Genomic DNA, 12,103 nt, shown 5'->3' with positions numbered 1-12,103 from the left:
AATATAAATAATTGTAATTAAGACGTAACAAACAGAATAATAAATTCTTCTTACCTTCGGGAAATACAATTCTCATTTTGAGATAGCTAGTGGTGAGCCTGATGATGGAGGCTTTATCGAGCTGCGAGGTGATCGCAGAGGGCAAGGGCAGAAGTTTGGCCAGTTCATAAAATTCACTGTTCTCCTTCTCGCGTCGAGTCCGGGCAGCATTTTTAGATTTTTCCTTCATTTTAAAAAACAGTAACTTTGACTCCCCTTGAGAGTATAATCAGTGGACTGGTGCAGCGCTCAGATAGGCCTACTAGACCATTTCATAAGTTGTCAGTCCTTCGTGTGTCTATGTGGACGCGCTTCCAACCGCACGCTCTGGTGTCTCTTATAAATAGCAATGCGGCTCTATCCCAACTAAATCCACAATGTCACATTCCCATATTTCCAGGCTACCAAGCGTCGATGAAGAGGTAAATAGATTCCGATTTGTAAGGCTGGATATGAAGTTGTGGCCTGCCATGGGGTTCACACACCCGGGTCCATCCTCGATGTCGACTTCAGAGATTGGATTTCTTCTGCACATTTACCTGAGCGAAAAACAGACAGGGCACAACATTTGAGTAGCATACTCAGGTCGTTTCCAGCTTGGTGATATAGGGTTGTATTGCTAAATTTGCTATATGTAATGGCTATTGAAATAAATCACTGTTGTGTCTGCTGACAAACACTTGTGCGAGGGGGCCAGACATGATCTTGAGCATAATCTAGAAATTCAAAAGATATGCAATTTTTCCTGATAATTTTTTTTTAATCCTTTATAGCAAAACAATAAACGCTGTCCCATTCGCAATGCACGTCGTTCACAAGGGAGCTGTCAAACTTACCATCCAATGGTTGCGAATCAACAGCTTGTAGCAGGCGTGCATTTGGTGTCCGTGTGTAAATTCTCTCGTCGGAACAAAGTGAGGCTTTAATTCTATCAGATCTGTGTTATACTACATGGATGCACTGGGTTTCTAACGCCTCCTCGCACATCTACTCACGGTTCCCTCTTTCCCCAAGCACAGCCCAGGACCCGCCCACCTCTACCAGTTTACCAGTAGTCTGGAACCTCATTGGACAATGTGAGCTTCTTGGACTGTTGCCCTAACCTCGTTCTGGGCGTTCACATCCACGGCGCCTCGCCTGGCACGGGGTGGTCCAAATAAGCGTTATAGGCGAGAAAGAGGAGGGGCGGGACTTTAAAAAAAAAGAAACGTTCGATTTTTTTTTGTTCGCATGTTAAAATATTGTTACAAACATCATATTTATTCTGCTGTTCGTTGATGTAATTATTGTCATGTCCTTGTAGTTTTCGCTTATTTTCGGGGAAAATCAACTCATTGAAGTAAGACCGGACATTGCGTTGAGGTGGACCAGGATAACGGTGCAATTGGGAATCCTTGCTCAGCCTATATTGGCTGTCCACTGTGCGGCCAACAAGCAAACGGAATGCTGCTGCTGTCTCGGCCCTGCTAGGCTCAATATGAAACTTCAGTTCTGTAGATGTTATAGTTCATACGCTATTTTCTTGGGACATGCACTTGATGTCACAAATAATGTTTACTACCACGAAACATTCAAAGACAGACAGATTAATCTGATATTGTGTATTTTGAAGACGCATATTCCCGGCTACAAACAATTCCACCCAAGAATCTTGTTCACTGAACATGTGTAAACGAGTATATTCACGTAACTTGACGCTAATCTAACCCTTTTGACATTAACATTATTAATTAAGTTAAGACGACTTTCATATAGGATAAATGTTCGATTATTCCTGCAATATTGTAAACTCTTTTTGAAAGCAAATGCAATATTAGAAAGATAAACGCAAAAATACGGCAGGGTTCAGAAATATGTTTATCAGGGAAATTGTGACAGCTAATGCCAGCATGGAGTATCCATTATGTGGCGCATATACAAGGAATATAAAAAAAAGATTGCCAGACTTTGACCGTATCGGTGCCAATGCGAATATCCTGCAGGAGGTTGCGGGTTATAGGGCAGCCAGCAGCCCACATGTCGAGCGCCTAGGCACAGCTGTGCCGAGGAGAAACAGTCAATAGTTTCATGTCTAGGCGTGAGGAGTTGCAAAGACGCGACTCAAACAACAAACTGAAGCATAATCATCATCTATGCTTGATTCGTTTTGGCATGAGAAATAATTAGCCACATTTTTTTAGAAATTTTATTTTCTCTCAACAAAACATTTTTTTTAAAGCTCTTTCAACCACAACAAGAAGCAAATCACCGTTCAATTGTCAAAAAAACCAGAAATCAAATGCTAACGTTTTACTTCATATGTTTTACTTCGGTGATGGATGTGGTTTGAGTCTTTCTAAGGCCCCTGTAGGTTCTGGACTGGGTTAGGGTAGCAGATATATTCTTCAACTGATAGTTTGACAGTTTGGACATTTATAAGTGAAGCCCCCGCAACCGGCTAAGCATTCTGCACACCTGCTAGATATTCCCACTCTGGGAACTTAAACAAAGTCTTGTCAACTACTTCCACAGCCTCATTTTATACTCCAGTTTTGTTTTCCCTGTAAAACCATCTGGCTGTTTTCTCAGATTCTCAAGAAGTAAATCAAACTTGTTGCTTGTCTTAAGGATTCCCCAGCAGACTATTTAACTCCAGAAAAAACTGAATTGAAGTAATTCAAAACAGCAAACAATGTTTATTGGGTTTTTATGGCGATGACCGGTTGTGACAAACAAGCCATCTATTCAGTTAATAGCCATTTATTTAGTTATTAAACAGTAAAGCATCTTGTCTGCGCTCAAGCAAAACTGCATGTTGGTAAGCTTGTGTTATCATACTGCTATACTTAACAGCTCCCAGGTTGCTTTTAAAGAGGGAGCATAATGCTTCTCTGGGTAAAACATAACCTTCTCCTACTGCAATCACAGCGGCTGATTGGCAAACAAACGAAACGTAATGAAAACAACAAGAAAACGCGTTCCCTTAATTCGAGCCAATCATAAACGTCAAATGCAATCCCCCTTGGCAGAGATGCTTCGTCTGATCTTGGTCTTTGGTAACCTCGTCAGGTCAGTGTACCCTCCTTGGGCATTTCCGTGTAAGTTCTGGCACTATTGTCAAATACAGGCGTTCGCTGAAGATCCTTCCAAAGTCTGCCAGGCCGTCAGCAAGCCAACGGGCCGGGCAACTGGGCAGCCGGGTGCTCCGGGGGGCTGTGGCTGAAGCACAGCTTGCCGTCGTGGTCCGCGGGTCGTCTCACTGAAGGCTGGATTACATGGTGGCGTCGGTGACCTCTGTGTTGACCTGGGCGGCGATGCTGGGCGGCGTCACGTTGAGGTGGATGTCGTACTGCTGGTCCAGACCCAGGTAGCTGTCGCTCATCAGGTACAGAGTGTAGATGCACCTGGGGACGCAACGGGACAACCGTCAGCGCTGTGCGGGAGCTGGGGCCCCCCCGTCACACAGGGCAGGGGCCCAGCCACAAACACAGTAGCAGGGACCCCCATCACACAGAGCAGTGTCGCCAAACGACTCCGGCGCTTCCAACACATGCTTTGTGTTGACCTTTGGGAGCGCTTGCTTCTCGGGGCTGCATACGGCTTTGAAATGGTTTTAACAATAACAATACGCACATGAGGTAGGTGCAACCGCCCGGCTTTCAACTTTCTATTGTTGAGATTTGATTCAAGCAACACCTGCATTCATCTGATCCACCATAAAAACCAAATTGTTTCCGTTTCCCGTGTGACCTTTCACCCCAGGTATGGTCCATCAATGAAACCAGAAGCCCAGGTGAGTGAATGTGCCGGATCAGAACCCTGAGTATTGGGGGAGTTTGCTTACTTCCCGGTCTTCTCCGGCGTGTAGAAGGCCACGGAGACGGTGTTGTGGTTGCGGAGGAAGCCCACCCGCTTGATGGCCAGCAGCTCCCGGCGCTCCACCTCGCCCAGCACCAGGAACCAGCCCTCGTCCTTGTTCTTGGGGAAGCGGGGGGCCTGGGCCTTACTGTCCTGCTTCCTCTGGAGGGGGCATCCCACAGAGCAACACTCAGACACACACACGCTGGCGGGGCGCACATTTAGACTGGCATTTATTCCTTGAGCAAACATTAATTCTTTCTCTTCATCTCTCGCTCTCGTCCTCTTTATCTCTCTTTCTGTAGTGAGGCACCATTTGGCCTCATTGATTGTGTAGCTCATGGGCGTGTGCAGTTTTTGCCCTTATGGCATGACATTATAATCACTGTGTGATTTATTTATATTTATTGTATTTATTTTATTTTGTATTATCTTATGGATGTATGATTGTCGGATACTTTATACTTTTTATTTTATTATTGCATACTTTAGATTCCATGGGCTGTTGTAACAAGTTAATTTCCCATGCATGGGATGAAATAAAGTTCTTATCTTATCTTCCAGTAGTACTAATCCAGTAGTACTGTGAGGCTAAGAACCATCAAATCTTCCAAAAAAGTTAAATGTAGTGCACAAGCTAGCTTAGACCAACACAAAAACTTGACATAGCCGTATGAATCAACTAAAGCAAGGTTCTCTAGTTCATTTTTTGTTGGCGATAGACACCATGATAAGGTAAAATAACTTCTGCTTATTATCTCCAAGACGAGGAAGGTTCTCATCGGAGCGGAGCGTGGTTGTGATTAGCCTCAGCCTCTTAACGTCCCCGGCCTATGGTCTGCCCTACGGTGTAGAGACTAGTGTGTGAGGCCCATGGGCTGGTGCTCCACTCACCCTCTGCTGGCCCGTGTTGACACGCCTCAGGTTGATCTGCAGCACGTACTCCTGGTCGGCGTGGACGCCCAGCCAGGCCTGCTTGTCCCGGAAGCCTCCTCCGCCGCCACCGCCGCCGCCACCGCCGCCGCCGGGCGCCGGGACCGGGCGCTCCGTCTGCTGCTGGCACTCCTCCCACCAGCCCTTCACGCTCAGACGCACCTCCACCACGGGCAGGTGGCTGAGGTAGGTCCAGGCCTGTGGTGGTGGTGGGGGAGGCCAAGGGTTGGAGAAGGGAGAGAAGGAAGGGTTGAGGGGAAGACACCGAGATATGAGTGGAGAGCGACACAGATACAGAGAGAAAGGAGGGAGAGGAAAGATTTAAATGATGGGAAGATAAGAAAATAAAGGAGCGGAAGTAGTAGGACATTTTTTTTGGCATGGTTTGACAGAGAGAGGGGGGGAGAGAAAGAGAGTGAGAGAGCGCGAGAGAGAGAGAGAGAGAGTGAGAGCAAGAGAGAGAGATAGAGAGAGTGAGAGTGAGCGATAGAAAGAGGAGAAAGAGAGATAAAGAGGAGAAAGAGATAAGAGGACGAGAGCGAGAGATAAAGAGAAGAGAAAGAAAGAGATAAAGAGGAGAGAGAGAAAAAAAGGAAGAGAGCGAGAAATAAAGAGAAGAGAGAGATTCAGTGGAGAGAGAGAAAGGGAGAGAGATAAAGAGGAGAGAGAGTGAAAGAGATAGAGAGAGAGAGATAAGGAGGAGAGAGAGAGATAAAGAGTAGAGAGAGAAAGAGAGATAAAGAGAAATAGAGAGAGAGAAAATATGGGATTTAAGTGGGAGCCCCGTGTAAGATGGACAGATCCATCAGCTAAGTCTCTCTTGTTTGACAAAAGCTTGATTCTTTCAAACATGCATTACACCTGGGTGTCAGGCGCCTCTTAAGTGTTCTCATGGTGAATTTAACACTGGGTTCCAAAGGCAAATCCAAAAGGAGACATAAAGCATATCAAAAAGAGAGCGGTAAAGGAGGAGCAGATAAGAACGGACAGCAAGAGACACACTGTGGAAGCACAGATCAGATCAGTGTGTGCGTGCATGCGTGTCGAAAAGGCTGTGTTTCTGTCTGTGTGTGTGTGTGTGTGTGTGTGTGTGTGTGTGTGTGTGTGTGTGTGTGTGTGTGTGTGTGTGTGTGTGTGTGTGTGTGTGTGTGTGTGTGCGCGCGCGCGCGCACACACACACACCACACACACCACACACACACACACACACACACACACACACACACACACACACACACACGTAAGAGAGAAAAGCCTTTCTGATTCACCCGGCAAAAGCTATTTATGCGAGGATTACTCTCCCCGAGAGAATCAAGGCAGGAACACTGCTGCACATCTAATTATTTAATTAGAGTCCACACTACTGTAGCGGGGGGGCAAAGGAGAGGAGAGGGAGGGAGGGAGGGGGGGGGCACTGATTGGGCAAGGCCAAAGAGACCCTGCAATGGTGTCCAGACACTCTCATTAGAGCCACAATTAGCTCTTAGATTGGAGGGATGAAATCCCCGTCAGCGGGCCAGTGATGGTGGAACGAGGTGTCTACGAAGACTAGAACGGGAGCCCCGGTCGGGACGTTGTGTGTCAGGTACGGGGGCTGTATGCACGTTCACACACTTATACAGAACCACAATCACAACTCCAGAGACGAGGCGTGAATGAAGCATGCTAGTGAAATGCAATGGGAAATAGGAACGTAAGGGAGATGAACAGCCACCTTCACAGATTTATAGTGCGGACATAACGTCACCCATTGGTACCTGGGACATCTGCGACGCGTTGAGCTCCTGGCCCACAATGGCAGCAAACGCACTCTCCTTTCCCTCACAGGCGGCAATGAGCTCAGGCAGCCCTTCTATTGGTCCCTGGAAGCCACTGGCCCCGCCCCTCTTGTTTCGGTTTGCCCCTTTCCTGCAAAAGAGAAATGAAAGAGAGTGTGTGTGTGTGTGTGTGTGTGTGTGTGTGTGGGGAGGTGGGGGTCAGGGGGGTGGGGGGGATTGGTCACGTGATGCCAGAGCTCCCTGCTGGCCATCGCCACGGCGACCGTCCTACCTCATCCCTCTCTTAGCATTCTTATTGAGTTTGCACAAAATTATTCGTCACCGCAGGACACCGGCTTGGAAATTCATACGGCGTGTGCACGGAAAACCTATTCCAGATTGCCTTCGAGAACGCTCACTCAAGTCAGTGTGTGTGTGCTTCTATACGCGTGTGTGTGTTTATGTGCATGCTTCCATGTGTGGGTGTGCGTGTGCTTCTGTGTGTGTGTGTGTATGCATGTGCTCCTGTGTGTGTGTGTGTGTGTGTGTGTGTGTGTGTGTGTGTGTGTGTGTGTGTGTGTGTGTGTGTGTGTGTGTGTGTGTGTGTGTGTGTGTGTGTGTGTGTGTGTGTGTGTGTGTGTGTGTGTGTGTACACGTGTGCTTCCGTGTTTGTGTATGTGTGTGTGGTGGTAGGGGTGAGAAGGTTTTCAGACACTGGCCGGTGGCGCATGTGATAATAATAATGTTTGCTGACTTCCCATAGTTCAGTATGGGTAATGCAAGCCGCGCCATACAGCGCTGCTAATCAGACAATCACAATGGTGTGGGCAGGCACTTGCCTAGCCCCGCCGCACAACAGCTTACATTAACCCTCCGTCTGCGACCGCCCCTTGTTTGACTATGCAGAGGGGCAGACCTTCATGCTCTGGAGCTGTGAGTGACGCCAAGCTGATCCAGGGGCCGCAGCTGTTGTGTTTGCGTGGCTGCGGGGGGGGGGTGAGGTGATGTTTACCTGAACAGGTGGAGGTCCTGTTGTTCTATGCATGGCAGCGTCAGCAGGGAGGAGTCCTGCAGCCAGCGTCCCTGGATGATCATCTGGACCAGGTTGCAGATGCTGAGCGCCGTCACCAGCCAGCCCTCGTTGGCAGCCACGTCCAGCATAGCCTGAAAACACCAGAGTGGGGATTCTTAACATAGGCCTTTCAGGCATTTGGTTCAACGAGAGGCGTGACCGAGGAACATCGACACAGTTTTCGTCCGTTTCTTCTCATTGAGTTAACGTCACACAGGAGCGATTCCAATATTGTTACAACATGCTTAAAAGACGTCGGGGAGTGTTGGTCGTCTCTTATCCAACACAATGTGAAATGGCATTCACAGCCACGATGAAGCCGAGGTCGCTTCCCCGGCGGGACGTAGATCCAAGTCAAACAGGAAGCATGCGTGGGACAAGGCGTAGGAGGAAGGGGATTTGATCCGTCCGAATTTGATGGCTTTGTGCTCGTACACTTGTACGACTGTGCACCAAACGCAGTAGCTGGTTGCAGGCTGTATATGAGGGGGTGGAAATGGCTGAGCCTGCCAGCACGGATATGGTAATGTCATCACAGAATACTTTATGGGTCTGTGGAAATGAGCCACCGGCGTGAATAATAAGCATCATCTGAATTGTGACAGCAGCCAGCCCAGATTTTCTTCACATCTCTATCTGGGAATTCATGTTTTTGAAGACGCCGTCCAAACAGGTTTGACTGTTTTTTTACTTAAACAGTAGCGCAACAGCTCATGCTTTATCAATGATTACATTCGCACGGGGGTCGGACATTGACCCCCTCCCGCCTACATGCCTGTACGCATGTCTGACATGATCTACACCGTTATCAAGATGACATCCTCCTGCTTGATCCAGGTCACCTTCCCCTCCCTTTCAGTGTGAATTAAGTTTGCACAACACAGCTGCACTCCAACACACTTAATTAATCCAAAAGTCATCCCGGTGAAAGTCACTATGGCTAAAAAGGCGCCTGGGGAGCAGCCACGACGTCCGGGGAAGTTAATCAAAATGCTAATGCGCCACAAATTAAGGGAGCGATTAACATTTCACAGTAGCCGCTTGAGCAAATGGGTGGCAGCACATGGGAGACTTCATCGTGGAGCTGGGAGGGGAGGGGCCGTAAAGAGAGACAAGAGGGGAGATCATTCAGTTCATTCGTAAATCTGTAAAAGCATCAGAATGGCGTGTTATTTTTGTGTCGTTCATCATGTGGTAAGCCTTGTGAGAGCATCCTAATATTCAAGTTTGTGTTGAGCAATGAATATCCACCTGGCCTTTGCTGGGCAGCATTGGATTTTACGAATATGGCATCGGCCTCAAGCCAATCACAGCGACAATCTTGCTCTTGTCGAATCCGGTTGGAAGTAAAGTTAAAACATAGGAAAAACTGTCGTGCAGATTTTCTGTCCAACTTTTAACATTGTTAAGTCTATTTCGGATAAAAAATGATTTGATTACTACACTGAAAAAATCATGCTCAAAACGTTAATAAAAATCGGTTCTTGGAGTCAAACTAAAAACCTCTAAGTTCCTTGTTTTGCATTAACGACACTAGGGGTTAGGATGCATAAAAGGGGAGGAATAACTGACCGCTGAGGGTAATTAAGGGGGGATCTTGGTTTCTCTTCACAACCAGCTGTCTGCAGTTTGCAGAACACACATCACTGCACACAACCTGTGGCTTTTCATTAGCTATAAAGCTAATGTGGCCAAGAGATTTTGGGATGTAGTTTCACTAATGAGGCTCCGATAGTATGAGTCACATCCAATACAAGTCCTTCCTTCTTTCTGTTCCCAGCCAGTAAATTTCTTGTTGCTGCCATGACACTGCGTTATGGTGATTAACCCTGTGTTATGGGTCTACGATTGCAAGTGTAGCCATTACATCCAGACTTAATTACTGTCTTATATTTCAGTTGATGTAAATTGACACAGAATTCTTTGCATTGTTTTCTTCTTTCTTTTCCTTAATCAATTATATGAAGTCCAGGTTTCATGACTGGCTGGGGGTTTAAGAACATGTTTTGGCAAAGGAAGTTTGGGTCTACTGTCTCTGACTGAGATATATTGGTTATTTGTACCTCAGTCCTGCAGTGCTGGCGCCACATTTAGTAAGGAGCACCATACGTGACTAACAGTAGCTACGTTGTTTATGTCGCCAACCGCTGAGACGTGGAAGATACACTGCATTCATAAAGCGCTTTTCCAACCTGGCCACACAAAGAGCTTTACAAGTAGTGGCCTCACATTCACCCAGTCGTACACACATGCATACACCGAAGGCGGGGATCAAGCCAGCAACCTTTCGGTTGACAGACAACCTGCTCTACCTTCTGAGCTCCTGCCGGTCTTGCTGTTCTCAAAAAGAGCAACAGCTTACACCAAAGAGCACAACAAACATACAAAACGACTGCACTCCCTTCTTGAGTCAACAGATCCGCACTCAGATGAAATATTACAAATCAATCAGAAGGGCCATAAAACAGTCAGGCGACGCTCCAGTCACCTGCCACAGCGAGACGCCAGGAGAGCGGCCTACAGCTGCAGCCCCCCTGACCCCAACGTGGGGGTAATCACAAACACATGTGTACAAACACACAGAGGAGCAGGCCAGGATTCACTGACTCTCCGAGACTTTCCTTCCACATGCGTCGTATGGAGATGGCTTGGAGGCGTTTGAGATCCTCCGTGTTTAGTACTGGTAGCGCACTGACGAGACGACAGCACGAGGCAGGACTTGTCACAACCAGTTCACGGTCGCTTTTTAAAATTGCAGTTTACTCATTTATAAATACTGCCCATGTCTCATCCGCATTTTAAGGGCTGTTTGTCGTAGTGAATGGCGAGGCTCTTCCGCACCAGTTAAATATGCCAACAGATAAAAGCCTAACAACTCGTACAACTTGTTTTTAGCTGCAGTTCATATCAAAGGATTCTGATTCAGAAGCAATTGGATATATGTGTATAACTATAAATATACATTGATACACATATCATTCCTATAAGGCCTAGGATCTCAATGTCAATAAATTCATGAGTCTATTTTCTGAATTCACACTTTGCTAGTTAAGATGCAAAACACAAGTGTCTCCGGTGATCCGCTGAATTCCCTGCTATCTTCAGCAGGGTTTGTGTAGTTCTCTGGTGTTTTTTCTACGCCGCGGCTAAACGGTCTCCCTCATGTCTCCGAGATAAACTGTTCCCTCCCTCTCCCACCCTCCCTCCCTCCCTCTCTCTCCCCATCTCGCTCAATCTATAGATTTACGGGCGTGCTGTTTCTCTGTGCACACGAACCAAATGCCCCATTTTTACGAGCTATGACTTTTTTAATAGATAAAAAAAAGATACAGGTAGTGTGAAATCAAAAAACACACAAAAAAAATCCGCCTTAAAAAAAAGACATCACACATCGGCCACGAAAATGTTGCAACGCAACGCAACAGGCATTCAACCCTGATCTGTACATAAACACTTGGAATAGAAGCTGCCCTATGGACAGAGGTTTGAGTCCGGCCCTGGGGTGAGACGACCCTGGGGGTCGGGGGGGGGGACACTCCGGTGGGGACAGATGGAGAAGCGCTCAGGGCTCTCGGGTCCACCCTGTGATGTGATCTATAGACGAGCTGCGTCCCTGGGGGAGCACAAAATACGGCGGAGCAAGTGCAGGTCTGCGCTTCAAACCCCCCCCCACAAAAAAAACAACGGCCCTGAAACTGTCTTTGCAGACCGTCGTACGTAACACTATACCTTGTATCAGGTGTTGTGCTATGCGGTTCTTTAACCCACCCAACCCCAACCCACACACAGGCACGTCAGCCCCTCCCCAACGCACACACACACACGTATGCACATGCACCCCACCACGAACGAGCAACCCCCCCACCCGCTATCTCCTCCGCCCCCACACGAACACACACACACACACACACACACACACACACACACACACACACACACACACACACACACACACACACACACACACACACACACACACACACACCTGGCTGATGCGGATGGCGTTGTCCAGCACCGTCTTGGTGTCGGTGCCGTAGTCGCTGCAGGGCAGGGTGGCGTGGCTGAAGTGGGCCTGCAGCAGCAGGTGGGTCTTGGTGTGGGCGCTGTCGTACGAGTGTGGGTTGACAGGCAGGGGGAGCTGCTGAGCCAGCTGGCTGTTGAGCTGGTCCTCGTTGTGGCGCACGGGCAGCTCGGAGTACTCCTCCGCGTCCTGGTGGAGAGATGGGACGGATGGACGGGAGAGGAGGCACGGAGGTGAGTGAGTCGCATTTGTTTATGCAGAAACCTGTCACGGACGTCACAGAGCGTCTGACAACCTTACAATACAAATACAGGTTCAAAAATAAATAAAAGGTACAGGAATAGAAAACAAATGCTGTTACACGTACGCTTGGATAAAAACCTGCATGAAAAGACGAGTCTTTTCATGCACTTTCTGTTCGAAGACTACTACGTGGAAGGCTCT

The 12,103-nt window shown here is 47.8% G+C and overlaps 2 protein-coding genes across 2 annotated transcripts in view; both read right to left on the bottom strand.

Moving 5' to 3' along the window:
- sim1a (SIM bHLH transcription factor 1a) overlaps positions 1–986 on the bottom strand; it is a 13,218-nt gene extending 12,232 nt beyond the window's left edge. The window contains exons 1-2 of the mRNA XM_056602571.1: positions 876–986; positions 55–578 (exon numbers count right to left, since the gene is read on the bottom strand). Of these exons, the coding sequence (XP_056458546.1) occupies positions 55–229 (175 nt within the window). The 5' untranslated portion in view covers positions 230–578; positions 876–986. The remainder of the gene's footprint in view (positions 1–54; positions 579–875) is intronic.
- Positions 987–1,872: 886 nt separating this feature from the next.
- Positions 1,873–12,103, bottom strand: part of ascc3 (activating signal cointegrator 1 complex subunit 3) — a 98,827-nt gene continuing 88,596 nt past the window's right edge. Inside the window, exons 37-42 of the mRNA XM_056601394.1 lie at positions 11,624–11,848; positions 7,579–7,730; positions 6,567–6,717; positions 4,771–5,007; positions 3,863–4,038; positions 1,873–3,422 (exon numbers count right to left, since the gene is read on the bottom strand). Coding sequence (XP_056457369.1) covers positions 3,290–3,422; positions 3,863–4,038; positions 4,771–5,007; positions 6,567–6,717; positions 7,579–7,730; positions 11,624–11,848 — 1,074 coding nt within the window. The 3' untranslated portion in view covers positions 1,873–3,289. The remainder of the gene's footprint in view (positions 3,423–3,862; positions 4,039–4,770; positions 5,008–6,566; positions 6,718–7,578; positions 7,731–11,623; positions 11,849–12,103) is intronic.

Source organism: Gadus chalcogrammus, chromosome 11 (assembly GCF_026213295.1).
Source record: "Gadus chalcogrammus isolate NIFS_2021 chromosome 11, NIFS_Gcha_1.0, whole genome shotgun sequence".
Lineage (NCBI taxonomy): Eukaryota > Metazoa > Chordata > Actinopteri > Gadiformes > Gadidae > Gadus > Gadus chalcogrammus.
This window is presented reverse-complemented; position numbering and strand designations above follow the sequence as displayed.